Genomic DNA, 23171 nt, shown 5'->3' with positions numbered 1-23171 from the left:
AGGAGCCTTGATTCCCAGCACAAGCTGATCACCAAGCTGATATTCTGAAGGAAAATCTATTGTCTCAGTTTCTCTGCATTTATCGAATTGTTTATAATGTAGGCCACAGGGTCTTTTCTGTCTGTTTGGGCAGATGTAGGTCAGCAGTTCAGTGGATTTAAATGAATGACTGATGGCAGCCTCCAACTGGTTTGCATGGAAATGGCATCAGTCCAATTGCCCTGTTGTGGAATGTTATAGGAGCAGAGGAGACATAATTATTTCCAAATTTGGCCACAATCCATATTATATCCATATTTATCCATATTTATCCATATTTTGCTGCAAATGGCCTTTGGCAAGATATCCCATGGGCAGAGAACATATCCTTAGTAGCTCACTGTTCATATATTGGGTATATATCACTGTTTCATACTGGGTGGAGTTTCCAACAAGCTCTCCTCTGTAGAGAGGTCAAGACTCATGACCCTTGCTAGGCATGCAGCAGTCTCCCAGAATCAGCCCTCTGGCTCCTTGGCAGCCTGTCTCAAATGCTGCTGTTTATGGGATCATTCATAGATCTTTTAGCAGCAAGTAATTATTGGTACAAAAACTGTTGGCAATAGCCTAGGTTTCTCAAGGAGTAAAGACTCCTGTACATATCCTCATGTGGAGCAGGAAAGAGTTTCGGGAGCACTGCAGAGATCTCCAACTCAAATGCTTGTTTCTCTTATTCAAAGAGGTGGTGGGATGTGAACCAGCTTTTGTTAAAAAATAACATTGGCATTTTAGCACATGACTGCCCCCACAAGTATGTCCTGTTGTACCTTCTGGGATCATTTTGTCTGAATTGTGCTAATGGAACCCAATTGCTACCAGGTGGCTCTTTGCAGAGTTGCTTCAGGGGTGAGGAAGATGTAGACTGAACATGCTGGGGTAGCTGTCACAAACTGGCCTATTCTTGTGCTTGTGGCCAGCCAGTCAGGGATGGTTGGTGTATCCACTTTGTGGCTTCTGAGCCATGAGGCTTTGATCTTTTTTCTGTGTAAATATCTTCAGATGCAATTTGACAGCAGGTTACACTCAGAAGATTTTTCCACTCTCTAGTTCTACGCTATCAAGATGTGCTTAAGTTATTCTACAGGCTATACCTTCAGAGAGGCCTAGTTTAGTTACACATCTCTGGTTTTGGCCGACAATTTATACACCCTCACTAGCTAGGCCACTTTTCTGGAGAGTCCCCCTTTCTTGATCTGACAGAGATGCAGGCAGACAGAGCTACGACCCTGTGCTATATACAAAAAAACCAGAGTGATAACCCCTACAAAACATGCCAGAGTCACTGCATGCTCAGATTTGCCTTGGAGCTGGTTTGCCTCTACAGAGCCAGACCAGTTTCTTCTGAGTCAGATCCTGTTATATGCACTCTATTGTGGTGCCTTTAATTCATTTTAAGAGTGGAACAGATAGGTTTCTTCCCCTTTCACAATTATTACCTCTTTATTGCTCTGCTTTCCCAAGTGTTCTTGTTGCATCGCAGTGCTGCAAGCCTGCCCCAGGGCCTGGTGCAGTTAAGTGTCTATGGTGTGTTTTGCTCTCTTGATTGTATAGAAGGAGTCATCACTGCATTATAAACTCATCTCTATAGCTTTTCAAAGCTCATTCTTGCCTATGGGAAAGCACCATGTGTGAAAATGTCAGGTTCCTTGTGGGATAGAGTGGACTGTTACACCCCGAGCTGCATCTTGCCATTTCTTTTTCTGCTCTAGAACTGGAAAGAGGAAGGAGATGGGAGTGGGTCAGAGCTGTACTGGACCCCAGTCTAATGTTGGGCCTGGGTGAGGGTCTCCAAATTTCTCTTGGAAGTCAAAAATTATTATATTGAATGAGTGAGTTTCATGAAGAACAGGAAATAATCTCTGCAGTTGTGGCAGATAGCATGTGGGAGAGATGCAGCTTTTGTGTGAGCTATTGAGTACCAGTTGTATTCCTGTGAATTTTTTAGGCTGATCTAACACCTTAATGTTGAATTTTAAATTCAACTGTCTCACCTCCATGACCACCACAGGACTTCCACTGGTGCACAAAGATACTCATTGTGCTTCCCATTGCACTGGTGTTGCTCAGCTATGAAAAGCCAGAATCACTGTTCTTAACAAGAAAATGGTTGCTAAAAGACAGGAGTCTTCCAAGGGATTGTAGGTGGTAAGTTGCTTTGTTGGTAGAAAGCAACAAGCTGTGTTGATATCTACCCAACACTCATATAGGCTTTGGACTTGGTATTTTGAAGACCAGGAATAAATCTGTGACTGCCTGTAAATACATACAAATACATACATACATCCTTCTTGCAAAGGACAAAAAGAAAAGAGATGCCTGCTTTTTTGATGATTAATATTGTTTGTCTGCATGAAGATTGTTTTCTCTGAGGTTTGGATGCATGGTCTTTTACAGCTACTGGGCTGCTCCCCTGTAAGATTCTCCCAGAGGATACTGCAGAGCAGCCAGGTGCAGTTAGAACTGAGAAGACTGTGTCCAAGTCCTTTGACTTCTAATTCTTTGACTTCCATTATCTTCAAATTACATCTTTAGCACTGTCGCTCTGTCAGAGTACAATCACCCCTGCCTAGATCTTTGCCCATGGTTTAGTATACCCCTAACCTGATTAGGAATCTGAGGGTTTTCTCCTCATTTCACTGGGGAGTATTCAAATGAATTACCCTGATATGAAGACTATAAAATAGGTAAAAAAATAATAAAAATTCAAGCACTGATTCTCTATGCCCCAAAGACCTTACCATCCTGAACCTCACTAGCAAATAAAAAATGTTTGAAAATGCAAAGTGTTGTATGCCTGAAGTCTTCAGGTTTAACAAAATGTCATTGTCCCTCAGTTGAGAGTCCATAGTCCCAAATCTTTGCTCAGTCTTTAGCTGGACGAAGTGGACAAGGAACTTAAAGTGGGTTCGAACACATCAGAACTCCTGAGTCTAGCCAAGACTGCACATAAAAATAATATTGTCTTAGAAAGTAAAAAGGCTATGTCCTGCATCTGCTGAGCAAGGGGATTCAATCCCATAGTTTTTTCCTGTGTGCTGGCAGGTTCACAAAATAGGATGCATTCTGACTACAGCTAAACAAACAGCTGGAGGGGTGTTGTCTCTGTGCAGAGCCACAGGCCTGTCCCTTTCTGTTTGCAGACATTCTGCCCATTCCCCATCCTTTGTGTAAAGGCTCCAGCCTTACAGGAGGGTGAGCGCACTCACACACAGCATTGGTGTGACCTGAGACTGAGCCCAACAAGTGCCTTCTGTTCCACTTCCCCAGAGCTTGTCTCTGATGTATGTATATTTTGGCAAAGCACTCTGAAACACCCATCAGTCTGAATCAGACTTTGTGTAGGTAGTGATCATTCACCCATCCCTGGCATTCAGCCCTTTTGGAATCAAGGGAGGGGATTGTCCAGCTCTGCCCTGCAGTGGTGTGGCCTCACCTCGAGCCCTGTGTGCAGTTTGGGGCACCACAATATAAAAAAGGCATTAATTTATTACAGTGTGTCCAAAGAAGGGCTATGAAGGTGGTGAAGGGCCCAGAGGGGAAACCATATGAGGAATGGCTGAGGTCATTTGGTCTGTTCAGCCTGGAGGAGACCAAGGGGAGACCCCATTGGGGTCATCAACATCCTCGCAAGTGGATGGAGGGGCAGGCTCTGATCTCTTCACTCTTGTGACCAGTGACAGGACTTGAGGAAATGCCACGAAGCTGGGTTGGGAGAGGTTTAAGTTGGATATCAGGAAAAGGTTCTTCATCCAGAGGATGGCTGGGCACTGGAACAGGCTTCTCAGGGCAGTGGTCATAGCACCAAGCCTGACAGAGTTCAAAAAGTATTTGTACAACGCTCAGGATGTGACTCTGGGGCCAGGAGTTGGACTCGATTTGTCCCTTCCAACTCAGCATATTCTATGGTTCTGTAGTTCTATGACAAAATGGTAAGCTACACACAAAGCTGGCAACCCAAAGCAGCTCAGGTCAGATTTGTTTGCTGCTGTAACCCCCTCAATATTCGTGGAGTACCAGCATTGTTTCCTTTACATTTAAGTGTAAGAGACCACCAAAGAATGAATACTTAATACTCAATATTGAGACATTTGTCATTTCTAGTGCAAACTAGAAACTCCTCAGCCAAGAGCTATTGCATATTTTGAATTCCAATAAGGCAATGTTCTGTGTCTTCCTACATGTGTCAGTGCTGAACAGCTCAAAAAGGACAGTGAAAAAAATTTACCCTGTTCAATCTAAGAAAAGTGATACTTCTATTCTCTTGAAACACAGTTCTTCTTTATCTGGCTTTACTTTCAGTGGAAGGGGAGACACACAGTGCTTTCCTATTGCCACCTGCTTCTGGCAATGCAGGATCTGATTGTAAGCCACTTAAAGTTCCTGTAACCAATAATTACTTTGGATCTCGCTAATAAGAAACTCTGCTCTCAGCAATATGGAGAAGAATTAAAAGTAAATAAAGGCCACATGTTTACAGAGCCCTTCCCACATCATTGGCATTTCTAGTTGATAGAGTGTATTGTTTCTTACTCCTGTGTGTAGAAGATGATTGCCCTGCCTGTGGACTACCAATGAGGGATGCTGTGCAGGCACTCCCCTAAGTGCCTTGGCTTCTTCAAGGGCCTTTTATTCAGATCTTTTTCCAAGTCTGGCAGGTCAGGTGAACCTCTGTGGAAACAAAATTGCAAGTGTCTTCTTTATTTTGTTAGTTATGCATAACCCTCCCTCTGCCTTCAACACTGAAAGCTTTTGCTGGTTTTTGCTTTCTTAGGGTGGTAGTTTCTTTCCTAATAGGTACTTAGGGAAAAACACCTGGAGTCCCCTATCTCTGGTCTCCTGTTTCCATATCTGATTTATTTATTTATTTATTTACTTACTTAACTTCAAACATGGGATGTGTATGTGTGTGAAAAGGAGATCAGGCATCTACATGTAGGTGTTTGGTAGGAAGTGAGTGTCTTCAAGGTTCCTTTGTAATCACTAGAGTTAAGGCCTCTGGAAAACCATTCAGGACATCAAAATCATCCCTGCTAAATCATCCTCTGGAGAAGCATCTCTCTTTCCACTGCCTGTATAGGAAACCCATAGAGACCAGACTGAATTACCACAGCTGAAATAAGATGCTGAAGAGGGTAGCTTAAATACCCCAGCAGTTTGAGCTACTACTCACCCACTGAAAGGCTTGAACGGCTTCCAGTTTTCCCATTAATGTAGTCACTCTGCTCACCTAAGCAAAAAATTTGAAAAAAAAGCGTCTTTGCAAAAAAATTGTGTATTAAGCACCAGTCTTTATTGCATCAAACATCACTTTTAAATCCTCTCCCCAGGAAGCTGTTGACACATGTTGGAGTCACTCTACCACCTTCTCCCAGTAAATGCGTCTGTAATTGTATTTGTGTCTATGGTTACACGTTGCTGGGGAGGTGTTGGCATGCTGATCTATGCCTGCAAGCCAACCAGCACAGCCTATGGCTTCATGGCCCTATATGGCAGTTCACCTGTGGAGGTAACCAGGATCTCCCTCTGGATCTCCTTGAGGTCTAAACTAAGCAGCTTAGAAGATGGCAAATGGAGCTGCTACGTGTCTGAGATGGGTGGCAGTCTCTGGCAGTGAAAGCTGTGACCTCCTGTTTGAAACCTGGCTCACATCACCCTGAAAGTTATGAAGAATGTTCCTTCCTGCCATGCCCTCTCCGGAACAAGATGTTCTCTGTGGAGCAGTATGCTCTGAAAGGCCAGGTCTGGCTACTCCCTTCCAGCACTGCAGGTAGATGAAGATGGCTTTAACATAAAGGAAGACACAAAAATTATCTGGAGGCTGGCCACAGGCAGGTGGGAACGGGCTGAGAAGGTGGAGGTCTGTTTGGTCTGGTGACATGGCTGTGTAAATTTACTATCCAAAATCCCTTGCAAGGAGAGAAAGACATGGAAGGAGTTGGCTGCAGTCAGTCTGGGGTGGGGGAGTTTTCTTAAGGCCAGGTGCAGAAAAGCTTGAAAGCACATATTTCAGCATAATTAGAGGGTTTTCTGACATAGAGATAAAACTTGATATGCAAAGTGTGTACATTTGGATTTCGTGTTGCACTACACCTCCAGATTTGGCCTTTATCTTACCTTTACATCAGGATGTTAGGCAATTCACCACCACCTGCAATTTACTTTGACTCTGGTGATTGTTAATTCTTACAGCATGGATTGAAGACATCTTTTAGAAAAGTTTCCAGTTGGTTACTTGGTCATTAAGTTGAAAAGGTCTTGTACCTTGAAAAAGGTGATAATAAACATGATGAAAGCCTAAAGAAAGCTAAGTGATACAAAGAAGTTAGGTTATGGTCTTCTCTTTATTCATCCACCCTTTAGCTGATGAAAGGGCATGTAATGAGACAGAAGAGTGGCACACTGAAGGCAGACAGGGATTTTCTTTGCATGTAGTATGTTGCCATTCCTGAACAATATCCACATGCATAAACGTAACAGGATCCTGCAAAAGGTCAGGCATTAAATAGCCTCCAACACCGACTGGAATAGCAGTGATAAAAATACAAATTTCAATATTATTGAATGGGCTTCTGAGGTCAGCTATGCTACAGCTGTCTGTCACAGCATTCCTTGTGCTGTCCTCTGAAACACATTCCAGTTAACACAACCAAAGCCTGGGAGCTATTTGCTCTGCCAGTTTGATCAAGTGCAATAGTCACCATGCTCCTGTGATGGTCCCTGACCATCACTTTATTTATATTGGATACAATAAGAGTCTGTTTGGATTCTGACATTCTGACACGACCTGAGAGATTGCTGAATGCTCTAAGTGTACTTTAGTTATTTCTTCCACAAGTGAACTCATATTCTGCTCTGCTTATAGGTGCTTGTGTTGGCTCCTAGTGGAAAGTTTCAGACCTCTTCTGATCCTGTACAAGTCTTGTCTAAACCAGCACAATGGCAGGACTGTTAACCTGGCTGATATAATTCCCAGAGAGCCTGGAACAGCTTCTCTGATATGAGACATATAAATGCTTTATGAGACTGTGAGTTCCTGATAAATGCTGCTTCACTTTGGTCCTGCACAGCCAGCCCCTGGTTGCCTCACAACCAACTTTGCTGACAGTCATCTTGGCCTTCCCAGCTGTTTGCCCACATCTGTACAGTTTTATTCCAAGGAATAAGCCTTGCACTTTGCAGTCCTGGTGAGCTTTAGTGAGCCAAGGACCTCTGGATCATGCTTAGCTGTGCAACATGGGCACCTTAAACGCTGTTCACTGGTAGCTGAGACACAGGACTGAGCCCCTGAAGGATGACTAGGGATGGCCTGATACTGATATAATTTCATGTGCAATGGGATCAGGTAAGACAGGAGACATATGGGCCTTCTGACCTGAAATCTTTCCATCCTAGAAAGGAAAATGAAAAGATTCAGCCTTTTCACAACTTCCCTCAGAGGATGCTCTCAGAGGTAAAACTGCTGCGCTTGCAGTTGTTGAATTTCTGAGCTATGCATTCTTGCCCTTTCCTTCTACACCAAACAGTGAAATGTTTGCTGCTACTGTCCAGGAATTCATCTGCTGGTATTTTAATATGCATGTGTATGATCACCCAGTTGCTACAATTACACTGTGGGAATCTTGTTTCTAAAAATACACCAATCTCTGCTGCTCTCCAACACTAGCATGGGGTAATGGATCCTGTTCCCTAGTTGCCAGTCACAGATAGGAAGAAGTTAATCAATACAGCTTGCAATACATGAAAACTACAGCAATTATAATTACAACTAATTACCCTTTCACTTAAAAACATCTTCTAGCCTGCATTATCACAGCTTCAGCTTTACAATGCATTAAAACAATCATGGGCTTCCTTTGCTAAATAAAATCCTGTTATTTTGTTTGAAAGCATCTTTGGAGAAGCTAAAAGTGGTAAGGTTTATTATGGGAACATTAAACCAGCTCCAGCAGGGGCTCTGGTGCTACCAGACCCAAAAAAATGTATCAGACCCACCAAAACTGAGAGAGATTTTGCATGACTCAAGTTATGATTGCTGTATTTTGTCTAGGGAAACACGTGTGCAAACCATCTTTTACATTTAAAGTGCAGCAAACTCCCTGATCTTGTCCTATCTCCTCTTCTGCATTATTTAAATTGCAGTTGAAAGCACTGTGAGTCAGTGGAGGCTGTGAAAAAATTGACAGAATGCCATTCATTTTTACTCTTATAAAAAGCCATATTTTGGAAGGATTTTGCATTGCAAATAGTGCTTCTGATTCCAGAGAAGATATTCCGTGTATAGCCTTACTCAACCTTAGCATTGTATATTTTGCCCAATAATGTCTGTCTGGTGAGCAAAGGAGGGGGCTTGGGAGCCTGAACTTCAGTGTTGTAGCCAAAAGTCACAGTGATGAGACATTTTGTGGAAATCAGTTTATTCCAAATTACAGCACTGACTGCTGGGTAATGGCTATTGTGTCTCTGTTCTTCCCTCTCCCTCCCCATAAAATTAGAGCAATAATGATAGAAATGGCAAGGGGCATTCATGAATTAATGTTAATTTTAGATTTTGTCAGTGCTTTGGAGATGTTCACTGAGTGGTGCTACATAAAGTACACCTTGGTGGGTGTCTGTTAGAAGACACATTAAGGTCTGAAGCCACAGAAGAGTTCTTCTGGCAGTGGGGTTTCCAGCCATGGTTCTCTCAGAGGGGGAGAATTGGCCATCCCTGAGAAAAGGCAATGGAAATAGAGGGGAATGCACATGGAAGCCGTGTTCTGCACTCATGCAATAATCCAAAGCTGCTCCCAGTTTTACCCCTCAGAGTCTGTTTAATAGCCACTGTAGCTCATTGTATCTTTCTTCCAAAAATGGGGTGTAATAGGAACCCCTTAATCCTTGCTGCAGGCTTTTTACTTTTAATTTAAAACACTTTGTTTTCCCCTAGAGGTTGTAGTCAATCTGTTACTTTCCTGAGAGTGTTTTTTCTACCTAGAGCCATATTCTGTCATTAGTTGTGGTCTGGATCTCTCTTAGCCATTATCTTTCCCACTGAACAGAAAATTTCTTAGAGAGCAGCCAAGAACGAATCCTCTCTGCCTCTTGGAGCGTGCAGTGCTGGAGCTGCTACTGGAGCTTGTCATACATTACAATTCTGTCAGCACTGGCCTTTCGCCCATCAAAAGGGTGTTTGGAGCCAGGCAAAGGCAGAGCCACTGAGCTCTGTCAGAAACCTCCAGCATTCCCATCCGTGCTTGGCAAGGGGCAGCTCCACAAGAATGGAGCTTTACTTCTCTGCTCCATGAAAACAACTCCAGCCCGTGGCTCTGCTGTTAGTATCAGATTGCTTAGTACTGAAATCCTGCTTTTCTCTGCTGCTTAGATCTACTGTTCAGCTTCAGTGGAGTTTTTCTGATTGACCAGGCTTTTGTTCCTGCCTTTGAGAGTGACAAAGAAGCCCTGCTCTGCCAACCAGGAGTCAGCATAGCTCTGGTTTGCTGTCACTTCTTACTCCTGAGAGAGAGCAGCAGGTCTCCTCCTTCTCAGGGTCTTTCACAGAATGACCCCTCCTGGCATCATAGCCCTGGTCTAGCAAGGCACCAGTGAGGAAACTGAAGCCTCAAGACTTCAACAGGATAAGAAATGTGTAACTTCTGAAGAATTCTGGAGTCGATATGATGTTTCAGAGCCAGCCTTTATTCCTAGAAAAGTCGTGAAAGTCATAATTTAAAAATAAAATAAAGTGCAGTGCTAGCAAAGTCATATTAGTGGGATTCCTGTGAGTAAATCCCTCAACATGAACTGGCTTCACTTGAAGCTCAGAAACACTCCACCAAAATACGGCCCAGCTGTGAGGTGTTTGTCGTACTGACCTGAACTGGAGAGAAGCACACATGGCTCTTGCCACATCAGGTGTCCTCCTCACCCCTTCTCTTCACCCCAAAACATGTCTGTAGCTTACTTCAGTATCACAGGTCAAACAAGAGCCTTCCAAGGGACTCTGTAGGAGTTAGCCCATGCAAGTGGTGAAATTTGATGTATACCTCCCCAGGCACTTCTGTAAGTGCTGTGCTTCTGCTGTCTGTTGGGGACTAGATGATGCTTTTATGCCATTCACAGCCATTTCTGGTTTGCATTGGGGTTACCAAATGCTGTGTTTTACCTCAGAATCTCCAGATATCAACATATTCCTTCTTAGGGTTGTGTGCAGTAAGCAAAGGGCCACTCTCTCTCTGGCTTTGAGCAGAGAGATTAATACTTATGGCTTAGAGCTAGGATGAACTTCCTGTGCAGTATCTGAATCAGTCATTTTATTGGGAGAAAAAACACAGAACTAGCTGTATTCAAACCCTGTTCATCTGCTGCTTTAGTACTGTATGCATTTTGAGGTTTCCCTCAGAAAACCTCCCCTGTGTTTTACAGCCACAAGAAGATGTAGGGCATAACCCTTTACCCACTTGGATCGCACAGAATTGTTCCAATAACTTTAACTGAAAGAAGTTAAAGAGCACCTAAAATTTCCTCTTGCTCTCAGTCAATGTGAACTCTACTTAAGGTGACACCAAAAAGTGAAACACTGGTTCTCATTAATGATGTGCCTCTGGAGCTGATCTGGTGGTTTTACCCACCCTGTAACACTCACCTATGAATCCAGCCCCACCAGAGTGGGATGAAACACGTGTGTGAGTTACACTGCTGTTTTACCCTGGGCAGAAGTGATCAGTAACCTGTGCCTCACAGCCTGGCTCTGAGGTCTGAGCCTGTTAACTCCTGAGGCTTACACTGCCCAGTGATGTCACCAGGAGCCTTGCAAGAGTCAGCAAGCTGCCCTTTCTTCTAATGAAGTTATGTGATTGTTCTGCATGGTGCATTTAAACTGTAAAGCAATTTTACATAAGCTGCTACCAAAGCTACAAATCTCTTCTAAAATTTCACACTATAGTCTAGCGAAGGAGAGTCTGAAAAACAGTGAGGAGATAAAAAAGGCAGAAGTTAAAGAAGTCAAGAGGGTATGTATTGAGCATTGATAGTTCAGAGAAAAGACAGAACAACCTAGTGAAGATTTAATGTTTTATTGTTATTAAAAGTCCATTATGAAATCAGCACAACACATAAAAATAGATCTGTGGTGAATGATACATATTACTGTTATTGCCTGGTCGTTTTGTGCACACTCTCACTTTTTAAAATCAGAAGGCAATGAATCTGTTTCACCAACAAACTGTGAAACCAGTGCTCCTGCAGCAGAGAGAGGCTGTGCTTCCTGTTGACTCTATCCAATGTATAATGCAGTCAGAAATAGTCCTCTATTCACACTTAAAAATAAACTCAGTTTTAGAGTATGCCCCAGCTGAAAATAACTGGAGAGTGAGAGCTAGAAATAACTCCTTTCTTAGGGACCTATTTCCATGAAAGTCAAAGGGATTTTTGACATGGATTTTAAAACCAGAAGGACATAATTATTTGTTGAAAGATGGGAAGGCCTAGCAACAGGAGCTAGGGAAGACCTGTGGCAGAGTAGGAGTTTATTATTTTGATCTTGCACATGCTGCTGAATCTCCTTGTTATAGTAATTGTCTATGTTCATTACAGCAGTGATTGCTGGGAGGAGCTGAGAGGGTGTATCAAAGCCAGATAGGGCGTCTACAGCTCATTTTTTTTTCTCCCTGTTTGGGTTGGCCTTGGTTCTAACCCTGCACACCATTCATTCCAAAGTGACTTTCACCTGTGTGCTTTCTGATCCACGTGAGAAAATCAGAACAATACCACAATTACAAAACCCCTCACCAGGTCACTTACTGTTCCTGCACTGGCGTAAGCTTTTCTTCCTTACTTCTGTGCTTGTCACAGCAGGCATTTAGGGCTGCCCTCAGCCCCTGACTCTTGTTCCTTACATTGTCATGTCAACTCCATGTTGACATGGGGTGCTAGGAGGTTGCTAGCTGGCTCAGCAGAATTGTTGTTCTGCAGTTTTCTGCATGGAAAGGTCTCTGTGCAGCCTCAGTGCAGAAAACAGTGCTGGAGTTCTCTGGGGGGAGCATTTCCTGTGGGTAGGAGGCCAAATGAGCCCCACATCAGATATACTGCTTGAATGTCGGTGGGGAAAATATACCTTAGTGGAGGGGCTACTCCTTTATTCTCCTGTTATTTATTTGGGAGCTTCTTTTACAGCAGGCAAGCAGGAACATGAACCAATCCATGCTGTCCAAGCTTGTAAGCAATGCTGGGTTTTTGCCACAAGTCCTGGTAGGGGGTTGCAGCAGGTGGCAGCTAAAAATGTGGAAAAAGCCCATCCCTGGGAAGCTGCCCTGCATCTCCATAGCCTGTGCCCTTGTCTGGCCCTGAAATACCCACTAATGCCCTCTGAACTCCTGCTCTGTTAGGACTACAGCACATCATGCTACCCCCGCCTCACTACCAAGCTGATGAGCGCTGTGGCTACTCTGGCCTTGTTTCCTCCACAGTGAATAGTTTCAAAGCCAAAGATAAAAATCTCTGTGATGTTCCCTGCATGGAAATCTCTGGGCTTCAGTCTCAGCCTCACAGCAGGAGAATGACAAGGGTGGAAAGCTGGCACAGCAGAATGGTGATTCAGGCTCTCCCTTTGGTTTTCGGGCTGTTTACTCAAAACAGCCCTTGAGAAAGATGCTAAGCCTCAAGCACATGTCACATTCAACCGGTTTAGCAATATTACGCCTATTTCTGCTCAAACTAGCCAGGGAGGGGAGGGAGAATACAATATGTTAGTGCAAGTTCTCATAGACAGCATATTCATATTTAGTACAAAATGTTCTTTCAAGGTGGGGCAAACATTTCTAATTGTGACACAAAAAGAAGGTATTTTGTAATAGTTTTAACAAGTTGCCTGTGAAAAAGTGTTTGTGTGAAATATGTTTAGAGACTACCTCACATGACACTGAAATATTTCAAGGCTCTTTCTGAGCAAGCAATAACCTAGTTTTGTCTTTTTAAAATTAAATCAGCTTTATCACAGCCAATCCCATACATAGCTAAATAATTTGGTTGTGATTTTTTTTTTTGGTTAGTTGTATTTTTTCTCTTTTTCCTCTTTGGAAAAATAAAGCTATGCTGAATATTTCCACTCCACACGGGTTTTACCCATTCAAAACTTCTTTCATTGCAGAATCAACTTTCTCATTCAGAGAAAACCACAGAAATATTCAGCTAATAAATTTTAGCATAAGATTTCAAAGGCTGGTTTATTCACTCCTGAAGTCCTGAACAATTGCAGCTTCCAAGAGGCTCACAGACTACTTGTCCCTACTGAAAATAATTTTATAAACCTAATTTGGAAACAGTCCTTATTTCATGTCTATTAGGGCTTACATCCAAGAAAAAGATATGTATAATCCCTAAATTGCGGAGACTGAAAAATTCAGGTATAAATTTTGCAGCACAGTCTCCCATTTGAAACATTTGGATTTGACCCAAAGTCCAACTGAGTAGAAATAATTAAGGCCTCAGTTTTCTCTGACTTACACTGCATTTGCAAATGTTCTGTAGCTGCTTCTTAACATGATCAGCCAGTGTAAGTCAAGCACGAGTGGAACAGCCCTTGGTTACACAGACACCATCCTTTTTTTGCCTAAAATCACCTGGTAGTACCAAGAGCAAAAGAAAAATAAAAAGGCTTCCAATCAGGTGATAGACAGATAGATGTGGAAGCTTCCTTTAACTGTGACTTTCTACCCTTTCTTGAGCTCTCAGCCAAGCTATAACCCATCAGAAGAGGATTCACAGCCATTCTTGCCTCGAAGCCTGGCTCAGAAACCACAACAGGGCAGGATCAGGTGGTGGAGTTATGCAAAGGCAAAACCAGAATCAAGGTCAAAAGAGCATTTTCCCCAGAGAGCAAACTCCTGGGCAGGAACAAATGGGAGTGCCCAGCCCAGCAGGTGGGAACAGGAGCAAGGCAGGATCTCCAGGGCCTGGTGATCCTGCCTTGCTCCCACCAGAGATGCCCCTGACACTGCACTGAGTTCACCTTGGCATCTCTGGGGTAGGCACTGTGCTGCGCCAGGCCCCCGCGGGACAGCGGAACTGTGGGGGCTGTGAAAATCCAAGGCAGCCAAAATGCTTTTTCTGGGATATAGTAAAGGCATGGAGGGGGAATCTCTACTGGTGTGTGGGCTGTCAGGGAGATTCCCTTTGGGTTTGTGCTACTGTAGGGTCATGGTGAAACTTACACTTCCCACTGGCCCAGTGGGCCAGGCCCAGGCTATGGCCCTGCATCAGCAAATCTGGCTTTGGATGTCCAGCTGGAGAAAGCACTAGGCACAGAGGGTGTTAAATTTCTCTCCAAACAGAATTCATCTTCTGCCTGCATCAGCTTTGGAATTACAGGGAATTTCCAAGCTGGAGAAAAATCCAAAATACCTCATGTAGAAGCACCTTTCCCTTGGATTTTTATTATCATACTTTTTAAGAATATATTTTGTACCGAAACACTGTCAGCATTCTTTATACAATGGAAAATGACACAGTCATTATGTATCATGTAAAAGAGTAAAAACAGAGCAAGACAGGAACATTTCAGTTCAATCTGGAGTACAAATAGAATCTGATGTACAGATTAAAAGCCACACATCAGATAAAAAGTTCATCTGGAAAACAACAAGTTCTCTTTTATTTTGGAAGTAGGAAGAAAAGTCAGGGAACATTGAATGTTAAGGCTAAAACTTAAAATTTTAACTTGTATTTTATAGGTGGCAGCCTGATTCTTAATTCATCTGCAGCAGCCGCAGCAACAACCTCCCCTGCTTTACAAAGAGATTTGCACTTGCAAGAAATAAGAATCAGGCTTCTATGCTTGGAGGACTCTGATTGACCTCAACAGGCTTTGGACTAGAGCCACAGTTGGAATTTCAGCTTGCACGTCTAAGGCTTCTTAACTGCAGGCCAAATTAGCACAAAATGAGGCTTTGCATTGGCATTCTACCCTTAACTTTAGATATTCCAGTTCTGGTTGCTTTAAACCACACTTTTATTGTAGGTTTAATATAGTTCTGTGTGTGAGATACTTTTTTTGTTTTTTCTTAAATACTGTGCTATAAAGGATGTTTTTATAGTCTGTGTTTTAGTCCCTACATTATGTGTTTTCAAAATGGCCTAAATGTATGTTTATATCATCATTACAACTACTCAGAAAGACCCACTAAAGTCCACTGTGAGCAGCCAAGGAAAAAAGTGTATTTAGTCCTAAAGAAGTCAAGAAAAGTGGCTGTGTTCATTTATAGTGTAGAGCAATGACTGTGTTTATACAGATATACCTACTATTTAAAAAGCTACTTGAAAAGTTATTATTCATGTGCAGTAGCTGATTTTCAAGCATTAATAACTTGGCTGTCTAGACAAGTTTTAATTGTCATATCAAAGGCCAAATATGTTCTCAAACAAGTGTAAAGAATTTCCCATCTCCCTTGGAAAAAGGCTGGTTCTCTTCCTGAACTAAGAGATTGCCAAATTTAACTTTTTCTCAGGTTATGAAAGAACAGAAAACCCACAAATTTGCTGTTTAAGTTTTTAAAATGGATCGACTTCAACTCAAACCTATCCTGTGCAGCTAAGTTAGTAAGCCCTGAAAAACAGATTCTAGTGAATATGCCGAGCTCTCCCCCACCAACTACCATGCCCACGTTTTCCCAGGGCCTAGAGGGCTCCATTAAAATGTAACTAAATGTGCGATAGGAAACATGGTTTTTCAGTAACGATATGTAAAGTTTACCCGAAGAACCTAAGACATTTTGTACATTCAAAATGTTTACACTTTGCTGCTCTTAATTGTCAGTAAGATCGTTCATTTTTACTAATAATACATACAATGAGTATAAATAAATAAACTACAGATAAGTTTTAAAAATTGCATTAACAATACGTTGTGCAAAAACTCATAACGATCTACATTCTATGCAAATACCCTGACTAAAATACACAGGCTGTGTCGATACACCCTCAGTCAGTTTTTGCACAGTCCTTGGGCCAAACCAGCGGCTGAGGGAAATCAGCAAAATTCCATTACAAGCTATGGAGGTAATGCTGATTTACACCAGCAGATGAGCAGACCCAAGGTGTGTGCAAAAAAGCCATAGAAATCAGTGGGAATTGTGCTTGACTAAGGACTAGACAGTTTGATTGTACCCCATTAAAGTGAGTGGGAGTCTTGCCATTGATTTCCATGGAACCAGGCTCAGGCCCTGGGTAAGGACATCAGCACATGGCCCTATGTTGTGCTACACTACTCCACTTCAGTGCAGAAACAATATTTGCAAAAGAAAAACTTGTTTTTGTCGTCACTACTGTTCAGTAACCGGTTTTAGCGCTCCATTTCAGAGACTGCCTTTTCTGTGAGACTTGAAACGAGACTGCAAGTCTTTCTGAATCCATTCCAATTTGATTATCCAGCACAGGTGGGCTACTTTGATCCAAGAAAAACGGCTTAATGTCTATAAACCAACAGTGCTCTTCGTTAGGATAAAAAACAGCCCGGTTCATCGGCACAGGAGTGAAGAACTGCATGCGGAAAAGGAACAGGGCAGCCTTCCTACCATAGCTGTGTCCAGAGCCGGCTGTCACTGCTCCCAACAGACGATGGCACCTGAGCTGGTTTGGAATCTGCAGTCCTAACAAGCTCAGCCCAGTTTTGTAAGCTGAAGATCTCCATTTATCTTTATTGTGTCAATTGCTGACAGTGTTTCAATACGGTGGTAAAAATCAAACAGCTGATGTCCATCCACAAATATTCTAAAACGGGGATGCTCGCAAAGAATCTCAACCTGTAAAAGATAAAATGTTGAAGCATGTTGCTCACAGTGTAACTGGGAAGTTGTTTCACAGCACACAAAGAGCACTTCAAATAGCATTGGTGCAGCTGCACATTGTGCTACTTATGTGCCACGCAGGAGACAAAGGTGAGACCAGTTTGCCCCGTTGACGCCAGTTACACTATGATGAATCCGCTCTTACTGCACAGGGACATTAATCCAATCTCATGTTGTCGTAGCAGTAAGCACACTGCAACCCAGTCCACTGGCTACTGGCAGGTTTTGTGTCTTGGAATAATGCCAGAGACAGACTCAAACTGCTAATCACAGCACAGGGGAATTTTACTTCCCACCCAAGCCTTGCATTCCTTGCTACAAAGTTACTGGTTTTGGTGGTTTGGTTTTTTTTTGTTTGTTGGGTTTTTTGGCTGTTTAAGGAGGCAGTTCCCTCTCCAATTCTTTTCACACTACTTTTAATTTACTGGAAGGGAGTAAACATGGAAAGGGGATATAAGTTTGTCCTCCCCTCCCACACATACACAGCTGCTGCAGAACTAAAAACATTTCACTCCTGTGGCTGCCAGACTAGACTCCATCCTGGGGCTGCAGTGAAGGAAATGCAGTGCAGGATTGCTGGGAATTCAGCTAGGCAGCTCTCAGGAGGTACAAACAGGATCAGGGAGGGACACAGCTCATCCCTCCTCCTGAGAGACCTGCAGAAATGCTCTGGAAAAGCAACAAAGCCTGGAGCTGAACAAGCTTGGACACGTTAGGAGATTCCTGATGTTTGGGGTGGCTTGAGAGGGTGCCCTGTTGTAAAGCTTTGCTGGAACTGCCCTGGCAGGAAGCTGGGACATGAGGGCTTAGAATGTGCACTTTTACAGGCCCTTGGAGACCTCCAGAGAAAATCTTCAGGGAAGCCACATGTAAATCCTGAATCATTTCCAGAAGCTGGAAGTCCAGAGTGAAGTGCTGCTACCAGAACTTGACTCTGCTGGTATTACAGTGTATAAAAATGGGAACAGGGCCTGTGACAAACTGACTGAGCCAAAGCCCAAGTGACTTGGAGCACATTGCACTGGGAGAAGTGGCAGCAGCAGTCCAGGAGAGCTGGAACTCCTGGACCAGGTACCAGGGAAGCGGCCGTGCTGCCATGGAGTTCCTGTGTCACTGCAGCAGTGCCTGCCTGGGGCCTTGTTATGTAAAAGATATGGTTAACACTGCTCACAGTCCGCTTTTCACATCACCCGCGGCCACGCCACAGCGCTAATTGGACTGGATCACAAGTAATTGGCAAGAACTCTTAATAATCTAATTTATTCACTGAGAGGGAGACCATCAAAGGTACAAAGTCAATTGGGAGCCTCAATTCTGTTTGGGCATTTGGGAAAAAAGGAGGAAAAAAAGGCAAAATAACAACTCCCTTTCTACAGCCTCCCATGCTAGATGTGCAATATTGCTGTCCTGTAACATCATCTGTCATTAGTGGGACATGCACAAAACTTGCTCCGGGTAATTTGTCTGGCTTGTCTGAGGCCCCAGTCACCACCCAGTGCAGAAGGCATTGGAACCCTCTCAGATGGAGCAGGACCCAGCCTCCAAGCCTTTTCAAGTTCCCACACCACCAAAGGGTGTTGCCAGTTCTGATGGGAGGGTGAGTTTGTAGGAGCAAGTAGAGCGCAACCAATTTGCAGCAAAACCAGTCATAAACACCCTCTTAACACCAAGCATCTGGGGAGATGGTGAGCTTTTGGGGTTGGGGGAGATTATCTTGGGGGCAAGAAGGATTAAGAGAGTTTGGCAGCTGGTCATAGCACTGGCATGTAGCAGAGGGGCCAGTGAGGTTTTGTAAGAGGGACAGGGGAGGAGGAGGGGTTTTCTGGGTCAGCTGCATGGAAAAGGCATGCAGCCTTTTTTCCTCAATGTAGTCAGAGAGAAGCAGCCCTCTGCAGCCGCATAGTTCGTTAGTCCTGATTTGCAAAGACATCTTCACATAACCATAAACACTACAGATGGGAATCTGCTTCTAGGTCAACCCAGTCCATCCACAGCACTTCCATGTTCACCATTTTCAAGTGACTACAGATTTAAATTAGAGGGAAGGTTTAATCCCAGGGTTCAGAAAAGAATACCACTATTGCTTAGCTGTTTAATCTGCTAACACGAAGAGCTATGGTCAACCTTAACGTAACATCCCTGAAGACAAAGGATGACGATGATCCTTATTAGCTGCACTAAACTGCAAACAGTATGTCCATTAAAAAAACCATCAATATATACAGCAGTCCCACTGAATATTAACATTCTCCAGTAATAACTTGTAATGCACTAATAACATAGAGGTAACTTCTTAATTTATGGTTATAAAACTTAGCTCAGGAAGTTGCGCTTCATCACACAGTATTACAACCTCTGACTTGTCATAGCGCCCAGGTGAGGCGTTCACAGCCCCATCTGAACCGCCTGCAGCTGCACGTAGCAGCAGGATCTCCATGCAACTTGATGGATACAAACAAACCAGCAACTGGTGTCTCAACCAGAGCAGTGCGGGCTTCACTGTGATTTCATGAACGGCACGTCAGGTTCTGCTGCAACTCGTATCAAATGACATTTTATCAGACATGGTGCAAGCCACTGCCATCCTGGTACTCACCCTAAAAGGCTGGTCCGGTATAAATGGAAAGTAAGGAATAGACGACTGCTCTTCCCCCCATTCTCCAGCTACACAAGAGTTTCTGACAAACTGTCTCTCTGTAAACACAGCTTTCAGTTCTATGGCTACATCCGCAGGAGGATCTTCTGACTCTCCACAAGTCAGACTGATGCCAAAGCTGCAACACAAACAGAACAGCTCTCATTCAGCCAGAAAAAAGCAATAAAATTCCCAAATGCCATCAGTCTTATTTCCCAGCTTATTAAAGCCGTATAGTGGCGCATGCTGGAAGACAGCTCAGCTCGTTCAAAGCTCTCTGAAAGCTCAGCATGGACAAGAACATGCTTATGGAATATACATTGTGTGCGCATAGCATTGTGCATATATCTGCACACATCCGCAGACATATATGTTTGATATGCTCCTTCACTCCCAAGTGAAAACGGAATCCCTTGAAGAAATGCCCCCTCTATGGGTCAAGGGAGAAATCAGCATGCTATATTTAAAATGATAAAAATAATCCTTTCCAGAAAGGAGGGATCCGTGCGTCTCTGTGTGTGTACGTGTGGGTGGCCGCCCCCCTTCGCCCCCTACCCGGGCCCGGTGCCCCCGGCACGGGCAGCCCTGCCCAGGTGTTACCTCTCGGGGTTGAGGTCCACTATGCCCATAACTAAGATCTTCTTTCCCGGCCTCATTCCTCCTTTGATGTGCCCACAGAAGGGGACGATCTGGAAAGGACAGGGGGAAGGTGGCTAGGGTCAGCTCGGCATCAGCAGCGGCCGCCCTTGTGCAGCCGGAGCTGAGCGGGGGCGGGGGAGAGTAAAGGGGTTGACAAAATAAAATACACCACCACCTCCACCAAAAAAAATATAAAAAATAATTTAAAAAACCAATAAAAAATCCCCAAACACAAAGGTGGTTTACCAGGCGAGGGAAGTACACATCAGCTTGCACCGGAGATCCCAGGGAGTTGTTTAAATGCCCGTCCTCTATTTTCTGCAGGTGAAAAGGAGAGCGCTGAGGCAGGGCCGGGCGGAGCCCCCGGCCCGCGCCGCTCCGCAGGTGCCCTGCCCGGCCCCCAGCCCCGTCCCGGTGCCAGCCCCGTCCCGGTGCCCACAGCCGCACTCACCAGCGCGTCCCGCTCCGCCACGGTCCCCGCCATCTTGTGGAAGCGGTGGCGGCGGCGCTGGGGACAGGGCGGAGGGCGGGGGAGAGGGAGGGAGGGAGGGAGGGGGTCTGTGGCAGCCCTGGCGGCGGAGGGGTAGCGGCGTTGCCGGAGCGGAGCCGGTGCAGAAGTAGGAAGGCGAGGAGGAGGAGGAGGAGGAGGAAGAAGAAGAGGAGGAGGGGAGGTGGCCGGCTGGCACTGCCTCGCCCGGCGGGGAGCCCAGCCCTTGGCCCGAGGGGGAGCCGGGCAGGGCGGGGCGGGGGCTGCTGCCGCTTCCTCCGCTCCGCAGCCCCGCGGCGGGGCTGTCCCTCGGCGGGCGGCGGGAGCGCGGCTCTGCCGGGCTGAGGGGACGGCGCTGGGCCCGGCCCCTCACCGGGCGCCTGCAGGTGATGGGTGCCTGGGGAGGGGCCACAGCAGCCCCGCGCCCGTCGTGTCAGGGATCACCTTTATGTCCGAGCTTGGACACCTCGGCCAAGAGGATGTGCCGAGCCGGGCGTCCTGGGTGACTCCCTTCCTTAGAGGTGGGGACACTGCTGGGCCCCTCCGAAATGAACCTCGTGCCCCGTGGCGAGGACCCTCAGGGCGCTGAGACCCCGAGCGGGGTGTGTGGGCAGAGCTCAGGCCCGAGGCTGAGTGGGCTCTCCCGGCCGCAGCTCCCCGGGCCCGCCGTGCCCGCAGCCTCCGGCGAGGTGCGGTAATTGCATAAGCCGGGCCGTGCCGGTGAGCTGCCATTGGCATGCAGTGGCCGTAGTTATGCAACTGCGGTGTCTGCGGGCGCCCCGCTCTGCGGGAGCACGGCGACCTCCGGCCGAGGCCACCGGCCCTGCTCTGCCGCGCCGGGGATCCCTCGGCTGCAGCGCAGCAGGAATGTCTCCGCCCGCCAAACGTGCGGTCGTAGCCCTTTTGATGAGCTCAGGGTCTTGGGTGGGGGGAATTGAGGAAGGCTTTGCTGTCACTTCTTCCCCACTGGGGTTTGATGGCGTGAGCATCCCTTTAGGAACGTGACACAGCGACTGGATTTGGCCTGAGCTCTGCAGGACCTCACACAGGTGCCTTGGCTTTTCGTGCTGCTTGTTTACACACTGGGCTGGGTTGGTGAATGTCCCCGTCCTTCCCCCTCCGAGGCGCTGTGAGGATTAATTACATAGAGTAAAGTGGAGTGGGAGAAGCAAAGTCACTGCAATAGTTAGGGTTTCAGTATGATGGTGTCCATTGGGAAACACTTGCAATCAGTAGGTGATGCCATGAGAAATCAGGAGGTACTTGTAAGAACAGATTGTGCAAGTGTTTAGACGCTTGGCTATTTTTTCAGTGTCCACTAATTTGGGCATGTTTTCCTCTTTGGATGCCCAATTGGAAATGGCTCATAGAAGCTCATGTTTGGAAGTCACGTACTGAAGTCATGGCTTCTTCAGAGTGTACCAGCACAGCTGGGCACAGAGGCAGTGAGCATCCCTGTGGCCCAGGTCTCAGCATGGGAAAACCACTGTTTTCTTCTTGCCAAAACACTGAATGTCTCACCACCACAAGGAAAAGCATCTTTCTGAAGACTGAATTTGTAAATAGTGCAGTAACATGAACCCATCACACATCAGAAACAGCTGGCTTTACAGTGGTCAGGTGAGTGCACTCACAAGTTTACCACAAAGTGGAATTGGAATTAGCTTGATGTGTTTTAGCTCCCGTATGCTGCTCACCTCACTATAAGGATGATGGTGCCAACTGCATTATGGTTTTTTTTCTGTTGGCCTAGGAGAGAGCAGAAATAAAATCCTAAGCTTTTTATTTTATTATTTTTAAATTTAGTTGTATGGTGTTACACATTGTTCAAAGAGCTCTTTTCAGAGCCCTTTGTCTTCTCTGCTGTACAGCGGGCCATTTTGTTGGATGAAATTTAAATTCATTGGACATAAAATCAGGCCAGCCAGTTGTTTGTGCCAAAGCATGATGTTTTATGGAGGGAGAGGCCATCATTATGTATTTGTTTTGTAGCTGGTTTTAAATGAACTTTTTCATTTCAAAATAATTAAATAGCAAGACTTGTCCATTTGGCTAGCTGCTTTGCCTTGTGCTTGTCTTTTTGGCTTGTTTTCCCAAAACTAGCACAAATGCAGCATTTGTTTTGTTGGCCGTGGATTGACTGGAACAACCCTCACTGTGAAATTTTGATGGAAAAGGACATTCATGAGTTTTTAAAGATCTGGTGGCCTGTCTGTTTCTGTGCCATGTTATCCTCTTAGCCTGTAGCAGTCCAGGAGGACACTGAAGTTCTCTGTATACCATGAACAGTGTGAGGCAGCCAGAGAGGAGCTCTGCCTCTGTGTGCTGCTGTCCTGCCTGCGTGATGGTCACTCCTGTAGCTTCTCTGAGGGAAGTGTTCTCCAGCAGATTACCTGCACTGCCCAGCAGTCCATGGAGCAGGATTCCATGACTGAGCAGCACTGTGCATCTCACCCATGGAGGGGCTTCCTCAGGACCCAGCTTCCCAGAAGGTTTCCCTCTGCAAAGAGCTGCAGGGTGAGTGCTGCACATAAGTTTCTCTTCTTGTTCTTCT

General features: G+C 45.2%; 1 protein-coding gene across 1 annotated transcript; it reads right to left on the bottom strand.

Moving 5' to 3' along the window:
* Positions 1 to 14421: 14421 nt before the first annotated feature.
* On the bottom strand, positions 14422 to 21026 carry LGALSL (galectin like). The gene is made up of 5 exons (XM_056488875.1): positions 20582 to 21026; positions 20377 to 20448; positions 20092 to 20180; positions 19453 to 19630; positions 14422 to 16811 (listed from the first exon to the last, which is right to left on the bottom strand). The coding sequence occupies exons 1-5, from the start codon at positions 20612 to 20614 to the stop codon at positions 16668 to 16670; spliced, it is 516 nt and encodes a 171-aa protein (XP_056344850.1). The 5' UTR covers positions 20615 to 21026; the 3' UTR covers positions 14422 to 16667.
* Positions 21027 to 23171: the final 2145 nt, after the last annotated feature.

This window comes from Oenanthe melanoleuca, chromosome 3 (assembly GCF_029582105.1).
Source record: "Oenanthe melanoleuca isolate GR-GAL-2019-014 chromosome 3, OMel1.0, whole genome shotgun sequence".
NCBI classification, from domain to species: Eukaryota; Metazoa; Chordata; class Aves; order Passeriformes; family Muscicapidae; genus Oenanthe; species Oenanthe melanoleuca.
The sequence above is the reverse complement of the archived record's forward strand: the minus strand, read 5'-3'. Positions and strand labels throughout refer to the sequence as shown.

Excerpts from the sequence above, each read along its gene's own strand:
- LGALSL (XM_056488875.1), bottom strand. The coding sequence starts at position 20,614 with ATGGCGGGGACCGTGGCGGAGCGGGACGCGCTG. Across the intron at positions 20,449-20,581 it reads TGGCGGAGCGGGACGCGCTG|AAAATAGAGGACGGGCATTT; the intron begins GTGAGTGCGGCT and ends TTTCACCTGCAG. Across the intron at positions 20,181-20,376 it reads ATGTGTACTTCCCTCGCCTG|ATCGTCCCCTTCTGTGGGCA; the intron begins GTAAACCACCTT and ends TGTCCTTTCCAG.